The sequence below is a fragment of the Cervus canadensis genome, chromosome 6 (genome assembly GCF_019320065.1).
Source record: "Cervus canadensis isolate Bull #8, Minnesota chromosome 6, ASM1932006v1, whole genome shotgun sequence".
In the NCBI taxonomy this organism is placed as follows: Eukaryota; Metazoa; Chordata; class Mammalia; order Artiodactyla; family Cervidae; genus Cervus; species Cervus canadensis.
Window position 1 is genome coordinate 22643889 of NC_057391.1, and position 18641 is coordinate 22662529.

General features: G+C 39.6%; 2 gene segments (V, D, J or C); both read left to right on the forward strand.

Annotated features, from left to right (window-relative positions):
• The first annotated feature begins 8183 nt into the window (after positions 1 to 8183).
• On the forward strand, positions 8184 to 17393 carry LOC122444229. The segment is given in 3 exon segments: positions 8184 to 8295; positions 8513 to 8934; positions 17334 to 17393. Coding segments are annotated over 3 exon segments (531 nt in total).
• LOC122444230 lies at positions 17375 to 18141 on the forward strand. The segment is given in 2 exon segments: positions 17375 to 17485; positions 17750 to 18141. Coding segments are annotated over 2 exon segments (438 nt in total).
• Positions 18142 to 18641: the final 500 nt, after the last annotated feature.

The window sequence follows — 18641 nt, forward strand, 5'->3', positions numbered from 1 at the left end:
AGACTGCTTTGGATTCAGGGTCTTTTGTGTTTCCATATGAATTGTGAAATTTTTTTTCTAGTTCTGTGAAAAAAAAGCCATTGGTAATTTCATAGAGATCACATTGAATCCCTAGATTGCCTTTGGTAGTATAGTCATTTCACAATATTGATTATTCCCACCCAGGAACATGGAATCTCTCTCCATCTGTTTATGTCATCTTTAATTTCTTTCATCAGTATCTTATAGTTTTCTGAATACAGGTATTTTGTTTCCTTAAATAGGTTTATTCCTAGATATATTGTTCTTTTTGTTGCAATGGTGAATGATATTGATTCCTTAATTTCTCTTTCTGAGGGCACTTTCAGGGTTTTGCAGGAGCTCTGTGGCTTAGCTGGTGAAGAATCGCCTGCAATGCGGGAGACATGGGTTCGATCCCTGGATTGGGAAGATCCCCGGATTGGGAAGATCCCCTGGAGAAGGGAAAGGCTACCCACTGCAGTATTCTGGCCTGGAGAATTCCATGAGCTGTATATAGTCCATGGGGTCGCAAAGAGTGGGACATGACTGAGTGACTTACACTACACTACTGTGACCCTCTCCTATGACTGTTCTCTCTTTCTCATCAGGTGTGAGAGGGGTGGACGTGGCGCAGAGTCCCCTAGCCCTGAGTTTCCAGGAGGGAGTCAGCTCTACTCTGCGGTGTAATTTCTCCACCCGCACAGACAGTGTGTAGTGGTTCCGTCAGAACCCCGGGGGCCGCCTCATCCACCTGTTTTACATTCCTTCAGGGACAGAGCAGGATGGAAGATTAAACGCCATGACAGTCCCTACAGAACGCCGCAGCTCACTGCAGTTTCCTCTCCGCAGACCACAGACTCGGGCACTTAACTTCTGTGCTGCGCAGCACGGTGCTCCCCAGGCACCTGCGGCCTCTACACGAACCCTCCCGGGGCTCAGCCCCTCCTCCAGCCCCAGTCACACCGTGACGCTGTTACCAGGTATCTGTACTGTTTAGTATTTCTTACCTACACTGGTACAGTTTTAACCACAAACACTTTTTGCCTCAACGAATTTGGGATTTGGTCTTTTCCTTTCTGAATATCTCCTATATCTCCTTCTGCAGTACAACCTCTGACTTGTACCTATGAGAGTATCTAGATAAGACGACAGATTTAAAGTAAATATTTAAACATAACATGAGGGACTCCAAAATGATAAAAAGTGAAAGGACCTAAAAGGAGAGAAAATAACTCCAATAAAGATGTTATCCAGTTTAGTTGGATGTCTCAAGAATATTCAAATCCGCCTTATCATAATTGCATATACAAATAACTCACAATTGCAATTACTCACATTTGCAAATTGCAAATACTCACATCTTATCCTATGACTGGGGCAAAGCAAACAGAAAATATCTGTTCAGTGTTCATACATGAATTGATCATTTGAAACAAATTTATTCTCTTTCAGTTCTGGATGCAAGAAGTCTAAAATCAGTTTCACTGGCTACAGTCAAGTTCTTGGCAGGATGGACTCTTTCCCTTCACTGCACATTACTTAGTTTTAATTTACTTATTTTGTAAGTGGAAGTTTCTACCTCTTAATCCCCTTCATCTATTTCACCCCTACACCCACCCTTTCCCCTTCAGCAACCAATAGTTTGTTCCCTATATGTCTGAGTCTGTTTCTGTTTTGTTATACTTGTTAACTTGTTTTGCTTTTTAGATTTCATATAAAAGTGAAAGCATACAGTATTTGTCTTTCTCTATCTGACATTTCACTATGTGCGGCATCCTACAAGTCTATCATGCTGTCCCGACTGGCAAAATTTTATTCTTTTTTATGGCTAGTAACATTCCATTGTATACACACACACACACAAATACACACACTCACATATATATATCTTCTAGATCCATTCATATGAGTGAAAATTGAGGTTGTTTTTATATATTTTCACTATTGGAAATAATATTGCAGTGAACATTTGGGTGCATACATATTTTTGAATTAGCATTTTTGTTTTCTTCTGATAGATACCCAGGAATGGAAGCAATGAATCATATAATGCATGTGCATGCTAAGTCATTGCAGTCATGTCTGACTCTTTGCAATCTCATGGAAGCATAGAGTGCCAGGCTCCTCTGTCTCTGGGAATTTTCCCAGCAAGATTACTGGAGTGGGCTGCCATTTCCTACTCCAGGGGATCTTCCTGACCCAAGGATCGAAATTGAAGTGTCTCCTGCATTGAAGGTGGATTCTTTATCACTGAGCCACCTGGGAAGCCCCGAATCATATAGTAGTTACATTTTTATTATTTTGGGGAATCTTCATGCAGTTTTAAATAGAGGCTACATCAGTTTACTTTCCCAGCAAGAATACACAAGGTTTCCCTTTTCTCCACATCCTTGACAATACTCAATTATTTTTCATTTTTGTCATGATAGTATTCTGGTAGGAGTGAGGTGATTTTGGTTTTGATTTGCATTTACCTGATGATTAGAGATGTTGAACATCTTTTCATGTGTCTGTTTGCCATCTGTATGTTTCTTTGGGGAAAATGCCTATTCATGTCCTCTGCCTGTGGTTTTGATACTGTGTGCAAAAGTTTTTTATATATTCTGGACGTTAACCACTTATTGACCAATCACTTCCAAGTATCTTCTTGCATTTGATAGGTTGCCTTTTGTGTGTGTGAATGGTTTATTTCACTGTGCAAAATAATTTAATTAGGTCCTATTTTCTGTGTTGTTTCTTTTTTTCCTTGCCTGAGGAAATAGATACAAAAATATGGCAAAGATGAATGTCATAAAGCATATTGCCTACAGTTTCTTTAAGAATTTATGAGTTCAGATCTTATATTTAAGTCTCTAATCCATTTTGAGTTTATTTTAGTATATGCTGTGAGAAAATATTCTAATTTCATTCTTTAACTTGTAGCTGTCCAGTTGTCTAACACCACTAATAGGAGAAGCAGTTTTTCCCCCATTGCTTATTCTTGCCTCCTTTGTTATAGATTGATTGACCATGTATACAAGGGTTAAAATCTGGACTCCCTATTCTGTTCCATTGACTGAATCTCTGTGTTTGGGCCAGCAATGTACATTTTAGATTATAACACCTTTGAAACATATTTTGAAGTCAGGGAGTGTGATACCTTCAACTTTGTTATTTTTTTTTCAAAATTGCTTTGATAATTTGTGGTATTTTGTGATAATTTGTGGTTCTATACAAATTTTAGAATTATTTGTTCTAGTTGTGTGAAAAATGCCATGACTATTTTGAGAGGGGTTGCATTAAATCTGTAGATTGCTCTGGTTCAGAGGACATTTCAACATTGTTAATTCTTAAAACCCATGAACATGAAATATCTTTATATTTACTTGCAGTATCTTCAATTTTATTCATCAATATCTTATAGCTTTCTGAGTGCCATCAGTACAATTCTAGGGCACATGATCTAATAAGTACAATTCTCCTCATAGAGGCAACAAGACTGAATATCCTGATCCTCCTCAAAGTCTAATAAATAAGATTCAATGTCAGATTTCAAAAAAACAATATTTTATTCCTGTTACAGTTTCATAAAAACACATAGAAATGAATAGATTCTGAAAGTCAGAACTGATGTTTCTTCATTTCATGTTAAAGTAATTTTATTTACTAAAAAATTTAAATAGAGCCCTAAAACCCAGTTAAGAAAAAAAAGATAATTATTTTGGATAAGATAGCTCTTCACCAAGAAAGCTGAAAACCTGTGGGTTTTAAAAAAGTCATTGTTCTGAATGGAGGAAAGGTAAGCAAAGGCTAAATGAATGACCAGTAAGTAAGTTACAAGAGTTCATAGCCTATACTAAATTCTATCTTAAATGAGCTGGTAAAATTATTTTACTGAATGATTATCAATATTTTTCAACTTGTTCAAAATTCAGTTCCCCTCAGCTCATACCTTTAATACTAATTGTTTTTTCTCCATACTCCTTTTCAAGATCTGCCTAACTCAATTACCAGGGAAAGACAAGTAGACAAAATAAAGTTTGTGGTGAGCCAAACTTTTTTCCCACACGTGCACAGACCACGTGGGCTATGAACATGACAAACCCCACTTCCCGTTGGGGTGAGTCACACAGGTTCCGGGTAGTATGTATATGTGCTGCCAGGCACTCAAAGACACTGAACTCTCAGCTTGAGGCAGGACTCAGCACATTCGTGAAGGGGAATCCATGCCTCATGCCACTCTCCAGTCTGCTCTGGGTGTTCCTGGCCTTCACCTTCTCTGGTAGGGATACTTCCAAATAAGAGTACAAGTGTTTAGGGTGAAAGGTCCGCACACAGGCACATGATGCTTCACAGGGACTTGGGGAGGAAAGGAGGGTTGGAGAAAAGCATACTTATTATGATTTCAATTTGGGCCCCAAATTAGTCTAATTCCTACATTATTTTGTTCATTACTTCAGCTCTGTTTCCTGATTTTTTTTCCCCCCACAGGATCTGGTGTGGCGCAGAACGTTATTCAAGACCAGCCAGACATATCCGGTCAACTGGGACAGTCAGTCACCCTGAACTGTCGGTATAGAGCAACTTGGAGCTATTTCTACATGTTTTGGTACAAGCTGCTTCCCAATGGAGAGATGATTTACCTTATTGGTCAGGTTTCTACTGGCCAGAACGCAAGGGATGGCCGCTACTCTGTAAATTTTCAGAAAGCTCGTAAATCCATCAGCCTCACCATTTCAGACTTAGAGCTGGAAGATTCTGCAGAGTATTTCTGTGCTCTCTGGGAGCTCACAGTGCTTGAAGTAATGGGAAAAGCTAAACAAAAACCCCGGGGTTTAATAAAAGAGAGCTTCCCTGCTGCAGAACCCCAGCTGAAATATGCACCTGCATATCCCAGACCAGAAATGGTAGTTGTGTGGTTGCTTAATCTGTGGTCTGGAAGCCCCTTTTAAGTCGCTTAGGAACAGATGTCCAGACTAACTTTCTAGTAATACGTTCTCAGTCTTGATTTTTTAAAAATTTTATATCAATCATACAGAACATGTGCAAAGATGTCTAAATTTGAAAACTTGCCCCATAATAATTTAATGTGGCAACTTCACCTGAAAAATTTCACATCATAAATCTGGGTTTAATTTTCAGAAATTGTCATGAATATAATTTCCTTTATCTTTTCTTCTTAGGTTTTGTGTCAGTTAGGGTACAATCAGAAAAGTAGAACCACAGTGATATAGAATAAGAGACTCATTTTAAGGAATAGAACTCTCTGGCAATTTCTAGAGTTGGTGGAGGAATTTATACAAAGCTGTTATCTTGCATTTGGTGCTGAGCCTGAATTTACTTTAAATCAACTAGAGTGTCGTTTGGAAAGGAAAATTGGATGTGGACAAAAGCATGGAAAAACTGACATGTAAGGACATACTAGAACCCACGAGGACAATTGGAACCCGCAAAGACACACTAAAACTTGTCTGTCTCTCGCCTCCTTCAATCTCACGGTAATGGGTGACTTTAGGGAGAAGTGGATATTTACCATCATGCTACATGCACATTTGGCCCAAAATGGGAGATCTGATTGGAGGCTAAGGAGCTGTAAGTCAACAATAAGATGAGCTAGCAGGTGAGCAGCAACACGTGTGAGTTGCACAGTGACTGAAGCCCTGCACCAACCAGCAGGACATAAAAAAATGTGGCTACTTCATGACAACTACCTTCTAAACCTTGCACAATCTTTTTTATGGCCAACCCAGAACAATACAGAGAAACAGATTCTGAGTCATAGATTTCCAGCTAGCACAGACACTACAAGGGCTTCCCTGCTGGCTCAGAGAGTAAAGTGTCTGCCTACAATGCAGGAGACCTGGGTTCGATCCCTAGGACAGGAAGATCCCCTAGAGAAGGAAATGGCAACCCACTCCAGTACACTTGCCTGGAAAATCCCATGGATAGAAAAACCTGGTAAGCTACAGTCCATGGGGTCGCAAAGAGTCGGACACGACTTAGAGACACTACAAAGCTATTCCAGTACCTTCTATGTCAACTGGTCTTCCATCTATACCTCTTTTAACAGCACACCTTCACATAAAGAAAACAGCAAAACTATGCTTCTTGTTAATACGATGCAATTACTTCCCATTACACCAAAATCACCATAATCTTCTCCTGAAAAGAGTATACCAGGTTTGTGCATGGGTACTAAGTTGCTTCAGCCACATCCGACTCTTCATGACCCTATGTACTGCAACCTACCAGACTCCTCTGTCCATGGGATTCTCCAGGCAAGAATACTGGAGTGGGTTGCCATACCCTCTTCAAGGGATACCAAGTTCACTTATCCATTTTTGGGTGTTCTTTCCCTTTATACCTCACCCACACTGTCCCATTGGATCCTGCATCTTAACTACTGAGATACAATCAGATACAAGATTAACTTGTATTTTGCACATCATACGTTTCCATAGGCAGGTGATTGGAGGAGAGATTTAAAAATGATTACTGTATACATAAACATATTCACATCAAACTGAAAAAGAGATTGTCATAACTACTATCAACTTAAAAAATATTCACAACCAGAAGTTGAGAGTTATGTTTTATCTGGTGGGAATTTTTAGGACTTCAAGCCTAGGAGATAGCATCTCAAGTAACCCTGAAAGAAATGCTCTAAGGAGGTGAGCAGAGGAGCCAGGTTGTATAGAAGTTTTGCAACAAAGTGCAGGTAGTCTGAACATCAAAAGATTATTATTAATTAAAGAAAAACGGATATCTCAAGTTAAGGAATCTAGCTCTTTTCTATGCATGGGAAGGTGAAAGAGTCTGGGCTCACTGAAGTCATTCTTTTACTATTCACCTCAGCTGTCCTGAGGCCAGTATCTGTGTTTCTTACATCCTGAGCTCCCTTAGGCTTGTGGTAGGCAGTGACTGCAGTTCTGATGGTTGTTAGATCACAGATATTCTTCTCCTTCCTGAGTGCCCTTAGGCTCAGGAGCACACACTGGGCTGCAGTTGCTGATGACTGATATCCTTGTTTACTGATATGGCAGGAAATGCTCCATTTCTGACTATTACAGTTTTTGTTACTGCAAATGACCACATGATTGTTGGTAGTATTTATAACTACCTTTTCCATTACTCATTCCATAACATTTTTGCTCATAACAAGCACCTTCACTCACTGCCATACTTGACTTCCTATAAAACAAGCTCCTTACATAGGAGCAATGCTATGTGGAAAATCATCAAGGTGAATAAGACATTCTGCAAGTCCACCACTGTGAAGTTCAAAGGGTATTGAAGGCAAATCCAAGGGTCTATTTAAGTGGAAATAATCTTGCCAATAAACAGGGAAAATTGATAGACTGTATTCTGGGAAATATCATTAAGAATGATGCTTGATTTCATATCAGGTGCAATAGAAGTCACCAAGGGAAAGCATTTTTAAAGTGTTAAAAGGAAGCAAATACTTTCAAGCTAGTAGCACTTTCAAGCTAGCTTCTTATGAACATGAAAATGAATCCTTTATCTAAATCTTTCTATTTTTCCCCCGAGAATCAGGCTGTAACACAGTGCATGAATCAAGAATGAAAGCTAAAGCTCTGCCAGCTGGTGTCCTGCTCAAACATCTTATGATGCTTACACTGGCCTCGCTGCTCCCCTCCAGTGATCATGGGTTAAACTGCGAGGAAGCAAGCTGCAGTGAAAAGGAAAAAAGAAGAATGAGGTTTTTTTCTTTCCCTTTCCTGAGAACAAAGAAAATAAAGAGAACAGTGAGCAGGCCTGAACATTCCTGAAAGTCGCTCAGTCGTGTCCAGCTCTTTGGGACCCCATAGACTGTAGCCACCAGACTCCTCTATCCATGGACTTCTCTGAGCAAGAACACTGGAGTGGGTTGCCATTCCCTTCTCCAGGGGATCTTCTTAACTCAGGGATCAAACCAGGGTCTCTTGAACTGCAGGCATATTCTTTACCATCTGAGCCATCAGGGAAGCCCTCAAACACATAATACTAACTGCTTTTTCCATGACCCTTTCAGGATCTACCTAACATAATAATCAGGGAAAGAAAATTAAACATCTGTGAGCCAAAAGCTTTTCCCATCTGTGAAAAAGACCATGTGATCTATGAACATGACAAACCCCACTTCCTGTCTGAAGGAGTCACACATAGTCACACAGGTACTATGTAAATGTGCCGCAAGGCACACAGAGACACTGAACTCTCAGCTTGAGGCAGGACTGAGCACATTTGTGCAGGGGAATCCATGCCTCATGCCGCTCTCCAGCCTGCCCTGGGTGTTCCTGGCCTTCACCTTCTCTGGTAGGGATGCTTCCAAGCATGGGTGTGAGTGTTCAGGGTGAAAGGACCGCACACAGGCACATGATGCTTCACAGGGACTTGGTGGGGGAAGGAGGACTGGAGAAAAAGAAGCATTTTATAATTTCAATTTGATTTGTCTCTGGGTCCTAAACTAGTCTAAATCCCACACTATTTTATTTACTACTTCATCTCTGTTTTCTGATTTTTTTCCCCATAGGATCCAGTCTGGCCCAGAAAGTAACTCAAGTCCAGACAGCCGTATCCAGTCGAGTGGGGCAAACAGTCACCCTGAATTGTCAATATGAATTAAGTTGGACCACGGACTACTACTACATTTTTTGGTATAAACAGCTTCCCAGTGGAGAGATGAATGTCCTTATTCATCAGTATTCAGAACACCTGAATGCAAGGAATGGCCGCTACTCTGTAAACTTCCAGAAAGCAGATAAATCCATCAGCCTCATCATTTCAGCCTTACAGCTCGAAGACTCTGCAAAGTACTTCTGTGCTCTCTGGGAGCTCACAGTGCTTGAAGTAATGGGAAAAGCTGAACAAAATCCCCAGAGCTTAATAACAGAGAGCCCCACTGCTTCAGGACCTCAGTTGAAGTGCACACCTGCACATCCCAGAAGAGAAATGGTAGTCCTGTGGTTGCTTCATCTGTGGTCTGGATCAGAAGATTTAATTCTAAATAAAAGCTCCTCCTAAAAAAAAACAAAACAAAACAAAAAACTCCTTCTAGGTGGATCATCAGGCTACAGCTGGAACCAGGTGGGCCTGTCCCGCAGGAACTGGAGCCTGAAGAAGACAGGGAATCACTGTGGTTTTTCCCTCCCTTTGTTCCCCCAATTTCCCACCACTGCTTTGGGTCCCCCATTTGAGCAGGAGGCCAGTAGACGCTGGAACTGGGAAAGCACATCTTATCTCCTGCAACTCCTTTCTGGTGGATCCACTTCACAGCTCTTGCCTCCCCTTTCACTCAGAGTTTCCTCTGACTGCCCAGGTTGATACAGGCTTTCAGCTCTTGCTAGTATCTTGATGCTTCCCATCTCTTTGTTTTCCTTAACCCTGCCTGCAAATCTATAAATATTCCCTTCATTAAACTTTGTAGTTAAATCTTCAAGTAAATCAAAAATATTTCTATGTTATTTGGAAGCAGGTGTCCACAGTAACTTTCTACTAATACATTCTTCTCTTGAACTATCGACTTTAAATCAATCATACAGAACATGTGTAAACTTGTCTAAAGCTATAAACTTGCTCCATAATAATTTAAAGTGACTGCTTCACTAAAATACACTCACATCACAAATCTGGATATAGTTATCTGGAATCATTATGAAAATCATTTACTTAGTCCTTTCTTCTTAGACTTTGTGTCACTTAAGGTATAATCAGGAAGCAGACCATCAGTGATGTTGAATAAGAGGTTAGTTACATGTAAAGTTTAGAACTCAGGCAGTTGCTAGAGTTGATGGAGTAGTCTATATAAGCAGAAAAGATATAAGCACCCTAATGTTCATTGCAGCACTAATTACAGTAGCATGGACATGGAAGCAACCTAAATGTCCAACGATGGAATAATAGATAAAAAACAGCATATATATACAATTGAATATTATTCAGCCATGAGAAGGAACAAAACAGTGCCATTTGCAGTGGCATGGATGCATGGATGCAAAGACTGTCATACTGAGTGAAGTAGGTCAGACAGAGAAAGACAAATGTCCTCTGATATCTCTTTTATCAGATGGAATTTTCAAAAGTGGTATTTACAAATGAAGGTGTTTACAAAACAGAAATAGAATCCAGGATGTAGAAAACTAATTATGGTTACCAAAGGGGGAAAGGGATATGAGGGATAAACTGGCAGCCTGGGATTCACATATACACACTACTATATATAAAATAGATAACTAATGAGAACCTTCTGTATAACACAGGAGACTCTACTCAATAATCTATAATGACCTATACAGGAGCACAATCTAAAAAAGAGTGGATATATGTATACATATAACTGATTCACTTTGCTGTACAACAGAAACTAACACTGTAAAGCAACTATACTCCAATAAAAATTAATTTTAAAAGTAGAGATAATAAATCTACTGGAAAAAATAAGAGCTATCAGAACTTTGAAAAAACAGTGATACCTGACTTCTCATCCAGACCAATAGAAGTTACAATGGGAAAGTATTTTTAAAGTGTTTAAGAAAATAAACAGAACTTTAAAGCTAGCTTCTTATGAAAATGAAGACATATATTAAAATGTCTGTGTTGAATATCAACGCTAAGAGGGTGGAAAGTCAATGTGCCAGACTTTTAAACTATATTTCCAATGCATATTTCTGAAAAAGGACTCAAATGAAAAAAAATATGTAAAACACATACAAATTAATCAGTAAAGAAAACAGTCAAGAAGAATGCGACAATCTTGGAGATCCAATTCAGAAATTTGATATTCAATACCTAATAAATATACTAAAAATAATATTATTATTCATCAGGTAAGTGAAAATAAAGCTTCCTCTGAATGCTCCATCTGTGTCCTTTCAGCACCCTGAATGTACTAATGTAGCTAGGAGAATATGACCCAAGAGGACAGGGAAAAATAATGACTGTCTCAAAGAAAAGAAGTGATTAAATAAATTTCCTATAGTTTCCCTCATTGAACCAATGTTGAGGAAAAAAAAAAAAAGGTAGTAACAAGTTACAGATTCTGGATATTGAAGAAAAGGCAGGTTTCACTAGAAAAAAAGAAAGATGGTATTTTTTGAGCTTATTCTATGTCAGGCACTGTGGTATGCATTTCAGATTCATTATCTAATTTAAATATCAAAATCCTATCAGATAGGTTTTATTGTTTCATTTTTTTTTTTTTTTTTTTTTTAGTCTTTGGGAAATGAACCATAACTTTCCTAACTGTGAAATGTTTCTTTACCTTTTATTATCAGCCAGAGTGTAACATTTTAGGGGGCTCCTGAGGAGCAAGGTCTAGACTATGGAGAAGCACTTGGACTCAAAATAGGGTGGCTGGACATCTGAGTGATGGTGACATTACTGGTTTAAACTGGAACCTAAAGTGAACTAGAAGAGAAGATGCCAAACCTAGACACAAAGTCCCAGGATCAGTAGATGAGGAAATCATCCACTAATCAGTTAACAGTGCTGAATGCCTTAGCAAGTTTTTTATTTAATAGTATGCTGGGGAAATTGAGGGCTATGATGGGGTATTATTCTTTAAACACTCCTGTGAGGCTATCTTCCCAAACATCTACATGGTGTTATCTCTGAAGTTCCTTTACATCTTTACTCGTCTTTACTTGGTGAATTCTTTATTTAGATCTTTCTATTTTCCTTCCTTGAGAACCAGACTCCAGTGCACTGCATGCAGCAGGAGTGAACGCCGAAGCACTGCCACCTGCTGTCCTACTCGAACATTCTGTGAGACTTACACGGGCTTCCTTGCTGCCCTCTGTGCTGAGTCTCTTCAGTCGTGTCCGACTCTGCGACCCCATGGACTGTAGCCCGCCAGCCTCCTCTGTACGTGGGATTCTCCAGGCAAGAGTACTAGAGTGGGGTTGCCATGCCCTCCTCCAGGGGGTCTTCCTGACCCAGGGATCAAACCCACACCTCTTCTATCTCCTATACTGACACTCCTACACTCCGTTACCACTAGCGCCACCTGGGAAGCACTCAATTGTGAGGAAGTCTCATCAAGGTAGGGCCTGTGGTTGCTGAACCAGTCAGTAAACTCAATGCAGACATCTGGAGAGAGAGAGAATTCAGGAGAACTGGCCTTTTTTTTTTTTTCCCCCCTCTCGCTCTCTTTTGTCTGCCAGATATAAAAGGGATTGACTTCAAACATAGAATACATGGGATGATTCTGGCTGGAGAATAAGAGGCTACCTTGGAAAGAAAACTCTAAATTACTTCACAAGGTGAGAGTTTCTTCCCTGATAAGTGAAATTGTGCTTACTGTTATGTCCTTTCTTGTAGGATAGAAATAGCCTGAGAAGTGGGAGCAAGAGTTAATAATGGGAAAAAATAAACAATCATGGCAAATATTGCTTGGTTATAGTCATTACTTATTATAATATTCCACCCATTCTCTCAATATAACACCTTATGAACTGATTTCCCACTGACAGTGAGAAACATGATAGACCATGGATGCTTAGGATAATACATGTAATATGCTGTGTAAACTAATAAAATACACCTGAGAAAAATATTGAGCTTTATCTTGTGGGTAGATTCCTCTGCAATTTCAAATTCTGTCTCCCAATCCCCTGCCCCAAGAATTTGTACATTGCCTGCAGCTGGTTGAGTGTTTATGATAGGATTTCTGCATCTCTTCTCTTGGGCAGGAAAGATAGAGGTTAGTCATTGAGATGGCTTCCAATTCTGTTCCACTTTTCAGAACACAATTTAAATTTGAGTATGTAGAAGGCACTGCTGTCTAGTTTTAGCACCTACTCTGTTTCCTTTGTTTATTTCAGTTGTTCACTGGAAAGAAGTTTATGTGGTCAATTTATACTATCGATTTCCCAGAAGTAGATTTAGATTCTGAACAATCTTAATTAGTGCTATCTTGCACTATTAAATTTTCCCTGATTATGTTTTATTTTTCCAACAATATTTTGAGCTTACAAAGAACAGATAATATTGCCTTTATAACTTTTGGCGCTTAGAAATCACGGGCACAAAATCATTGTTTAAACTAATGTGTGCATGTTCAGTGAAACTAACCTGATTAGTGAGCTGTGACACAAGCAAAATAGAACATAAATCTTATTTACTTTAACCAACTCTATTGAGGTATAACTGACATTCCATAAAATGCATCCATTTTGCATCTACAGTTCAGTAATTTTTGGTAAATTATTTTAGTTGTAAAATTATTTCCATAATCATAATCATTACCATGGCCCTTCCATGTGCTCTCTTTTAGTGGTCTCTCAGGGAAGCGGTTCATCTCACCTGATGCCTCACAAAAGCATAAGCTGAGAAAGCGTCTTCATGTTTAGTCTCACTGCTGCCACAATATTAACTCTGATGCATCTGTTTATTACAGTGAGTCACCAAGCCAGCACAGACCAAGTGTGCATGGGGTCTACACAAGGGCATGGATATCAGGAAGCAGGGACATTGGAGGCATTTCGGGCTCAAATTTATGATAATTTGTTATGATAGAAGGAGGATTCTAACACAGTTCCTAAAAGTAACATTTCTAAATAGCTATAGCCAATCTTTGATTGTTTACATTCACGGGAGAATGCATTTAAATTGGTCTTTGGCCTATGTTGAGTTCAAACTCTCAAGCATGAAAATACACACATTTATTTATCACTCAACAATGTTTGAATGTTCACTATTCACCAGGTATTCAAGTAGTTTCTGGGAACATGGTTATGAACAATAAACAAATATTTATTTAGTGTATACCACATACCTGGGACTTTAATTATAATATGAAAGACAAAATTTCTTGTTTTCATGTTCTCCCTTCTAGAACATCACAGTCCAATAGAACTCTCAGAGGAGGTGGAAACATTCTCTACCTGCATTGTCTAATAGCCCCTAGCCTAGTAGTGTAAGTGAGGCCTGTAGCCCAGCAGGCTCTCTGGGCAAGATTCTCCAGGCAAGAATACTGGAGTGGGTTGCCATGCCCTTCTCCAGGGATCTTCCTGACCCACGGATCGAACCTGCATCTCTTATGTCTCCTGCATTGGCAGGAAGGTTCTTACCACTAGCACCATCTAGGAAGCCGCGAAATGTGGCTAGTATGACTGAAAAACTAAAATTTAATTCTATTTAATTTTCAGTTCAGTTCAGTTCACTCACTCAGTCATGTCTGACACTATGTGACCCCATGGACTGCAGCACGCCAGGCCTCCCTGTCCATCACCAACTCCCAAAGTTTACTCAAACTCATGTCCTTGGAGTTGGTGATGCCATCCAACCATCTCATCCTCTGTCGGCCACTTCTCCTCCCAACTTCAATCTTTTCCAGGATCAGGGTCTTTTCAAATAAGTCAGTTCTTCGCATCAGGTGGCTAAAATATTGGAGTTTCAGCTTCAGCATCAGTCCTTCCAATGAATATTCAGGACTGATTTCCTTTAGGATGGACTGGTTGGATCTCCTTGCAGTCCAAGTGATGCTCAAGAGTCTTCTTCAACACCACAGTTCAAAAGCATCAGTTCTTCAGCACTCAGCTTTCTTTATAGTCCAACTCTCACATCCATACATGACTTCTGGAAAAAACAAAGCTTTGTCTAGATAGACCTTTGTTGGCAAAGTAATATGTTGTCTAGGTTGATGATACTTTTCTTCCAAGGAGCAGGTGTATTTTAATTTCATGACTGCAGTCACCTTCTGAAGTGATTTTGGAGCCCCCAAAAATAAAGTCTGCCACTGTTTCCATTGTTTCCCCATCTATTTGCCATGAAGTGATGGGACTGGATGCCATGATCTTAGTTTTCTGAATGTTGAACTTTAAGCCAACTTTTTTATTCTCCTCTTTCATTTTCATCAAGAGGCTCTTTAGTTCTTCTTCACTTTCTGCCATAAAGTTGGTGTCATCTGGGTATCTGAGGTTATTGATGTTTCTCCCTGCAATCTTGATTCCAGCTTGTGCTTCATCCAACCCAGTGTTTCTCATAATGTACTCTGCATATAAGTTAAATAAGCAGAGTGACAGTATACAGCCTTGACATACTCCTTTCCCAATTTGGAACTAGTCTCTTGTTCCGTGTTGAGTTCTAACTGCTGCTTCCTGACCTGCATACAGATTTCTCAAGAGGCAGGTCACATGTTCTGGTATTCCCATCTCTTGAAGGATTTTCCACAGTTTGTTGTGATCCATACACTCAAAGGCTTTGGCATAGTCAATAAAGCAAAAATAGATGATTTTCTGGAATGCTCTTGCTTTTTCAATGATCCAGAGGATGTTGACAATTTGAGCTCTGGTTCCTCTGCCTTTTCTAAATCCAGCTTGAATATCTGGAAGTTCATGGTTCACATACTGTTGAAGCCTGGCTTGGAGAATTTTGAGCTTTACTTTACTAGCATGTCAGATGAATGAAATTGTGTGGTAGTTTTAACATTCTTTGGTATTGCCTTTCTTTGGAATTGGAATGAAAACTGACCTTTTCCAGTCTTGTGGCCACTGCTTAGTTTTCCAAGTATGCTGGCATATTGAATGCAGCACTTTCACAGCATCATCTTTTAGGATTTAAAATAGCTCAACTGGATTTCCATCACCTCCACTAACTTTGTTTGTAGTGATGCTTCCTAAGGCCCACTTGACTTCACATTCCGGGATGTCTGGCTCTAGGTGAATGATCACACCATCATGATTATCTGGGTCGTGAAGATCTTTTTTGTATAGTTCTTCTGTGTATTCTTGCCACCTCTTCTTAATATCTTCTGCTTCTGTTAGGTCCATACAATTTCTGTCCTTTATTGTGCCCATCTTTGCATGAAATGTTCCCTTGGTATCTCTAATTTTCTTGAAGATGTATCTAGTCTTTCCCATTCTACTGTTTTCCTCTATTTCTTTGCATTGATCACTGAGGAAGGCTTTCTTATCTTTCCTTGCTATTCTTTGGAACTCTGCATTCAAAGGGGTATATCTTTCCTTTTCTCCTTTGCCTTTCACTTCTCTCCTTTTCAGCTATTTGTAAGGCCTCCTCAGACAACCATTTTGCCTTTTTGCATTTCTTTTTCTTGGGGATGGTCTTGATCCCTGCCTCCTGTACAGTGTCATGAACCTCCATCCATAGTTCTTCAGGTACTCTGTCTATCAGATCTAGTCCCTTGAGTCTATTTCTCACTTCCACTGTTTAATCTTAATTTACTTTAAATTAAGCAGCTTGTAGCCAACATATAGGACAGCTTAGTTCTTGATGATGATACAGTACATGCCCTCTAGGCACATGGAGCCAGCCCCCACAGTTAACAAACCATTATAATACAAGCTAATAGTGCTAAGTGAGAATTTCTGAAATTCTGTAGAGCCATAGGATGGTATTCTATTCAACTGCTTAGTTTTAAGAAATTCTCGTTAGAGTAGTTCATGTCTGATAGATAGATAAGACTGTTTTTGAATTATATTGATTTATTAAAATCCCTGGTATGTGGTAAAGTAACACAGTGAGACAGCCATAAGTTTTAAACTGGATAATTTACAGCCAGAGCATTATATATGACAGCAGATAAAAATATACATTTTATCTTCCATTTTGACATCATAGGTTGTCTAACAATGAATTATGGGTCTTTTCCACATTTATTAAAATGACCTAATATATTCCATCAGTACATACAGAAAAACACACTACATGATTCTGATAAAATTGGAAATGGCAAGTGAAACTTTATTTCATTCTTTTGCCCTGGGTTTTAAAGAATCACAGAATCCATTCCTGAAGGGAAAAATATACCTCCCCAAACATTATCATGTGGCTCAGCTGGTAGAGCATCCACCTGCAATGTGGGAGATCTATGTTCGATCCCTGGGTTGGGAAGATGCCCTGCAGAAGGGAAAGGCTACCCACTCCAGTATTCTGGTCTGGAGAATTCCATGGACTGTATAGGCCATTGGGTTGCAAAGAGTCGGACACGACTGGGCGAATTTCACTTTCTCTTCCAACTTTTAAACACTATCAGCATGAGTAAACTTTTTCCAAGCCTTGACAAGTATTTACCACATGAGTTAGAAAAAATATTGAAAAAAAAAATAGATACATGTATATGTACAACTGAATCACTTTGCTGTAAACCTGAAACTAGCCCAACATTGTTAATCAACTATACTCTAAGATAAAATAAATGTTTAAAATATATCTGCAATAAAAAGAGAAAGAAAAACTTTGTAAGAAATTAGTTATAAAATCAGCAGTATTTGATCCAACCACATGGGGGCAGCATCTATAAACCCGCCTCTCTTGAAAATAACCTGAGTAAAACAGTGGTAAGCCTGATTGGCTGCATCAAACTGCGGTCACTCCTTTCACCTTTCTTTCCAAAGAGCAGTGCAGACCGTGTTTCTGTGGGTCTGGAAGAAGCTTATACAAAGAAAACCCTTTAGGAGCAGGTAGATTCAGCAACTCTTCCTGACGAGGAAGGAGAGGGAGATGCTGCTCATAGCACCAATGTTAATCTTATGGATGCAAATACCACGTGAGTTTGGGGTTTCCCTGATTGCTCCCAGAAAATTCAGCACAGTGGAATCTTATCTGCAGACAACTGGAGGAGTGGGATTTTCTGATTGAGAGCAAAGCTGTGAAAAAGCACAGAAATAATAAAGTAGGAAGATAGAGGGAGTTGAGGAGGGAGACTTGAAACAAAGGAGAAAAATACACAAGCATGAGAGAGACAGGGTAGTTTACGGATTAGACATCTAACCAGATTTTCTCTGATGCTTCCTTCTGTTTCTCTGAACAGAAATGAATGGACAACAGATAAAGCATTTTCCTGAATTCTTGCTTCTACAAGAAGGAGAGAACTTCACTACATACTGCAATTTCACGAGCAACTTTTACAACTTACAGTGGTATAAGCAGAGGCCTGGGGGCAGTCCTGTCCTCTTGATGATATTAGCTAAGAGTGGAGAAGTAAAGACGCAGCAGAGACTGACATTTCGGTTTGGAGAATCCAGACAGCACAGCTCCCTGCACCTCACGGCCGCCCAGCCCTCAGACGTAGGAACTTACTTCTGTGCGGGGCACAGTGCTCTGGAGGCACCTGCTGTCTGTCCCCAAACCTCACTGTGGGCTCCAGGGGCCGCCCCTCCTCAACTCCCCTCAGAGCAGGGCCAGAGAAAGCTGAAGTCATGATGTCGACGAAGAAACTGAATTTTTAATTACAAAAGTCCCTGGACTCAGACAGTGTTACTGAAGAATTCTGTCAAACACTGAAGAGGAATTAGCATGAATTATACACAATTTCTTCTAGAAAATAGAAGAAAATAATTTCTCACTCATGTTTTGAAACTAGTATTATTTTAGTACCAACATTTTTAAAGTGTCACAAAAAGAAAACTACAAAGAACTATCCTTCATGAATATAGATACCTGTTTGGGTAAAGAATCTGAAAAAAATGAATATATGTATATTTGTAACTGTATCACTATGCTGTACACCTGAAACTAACAAAATATTGTAAATCAATTCAGTTCAGTTCAGTTCGGTCACTCAGTCGTGTCCGACTCTTTGCGACCCCTTGAACCTCAGCACGCCAGGCCTCTCTGTCCATCACCAACTCCCGGAGTCCACCCAAACACATGTCCATTGAGTTGATGATGCCATCAACTGTCATCCTCTGTTGTCCCCTTCT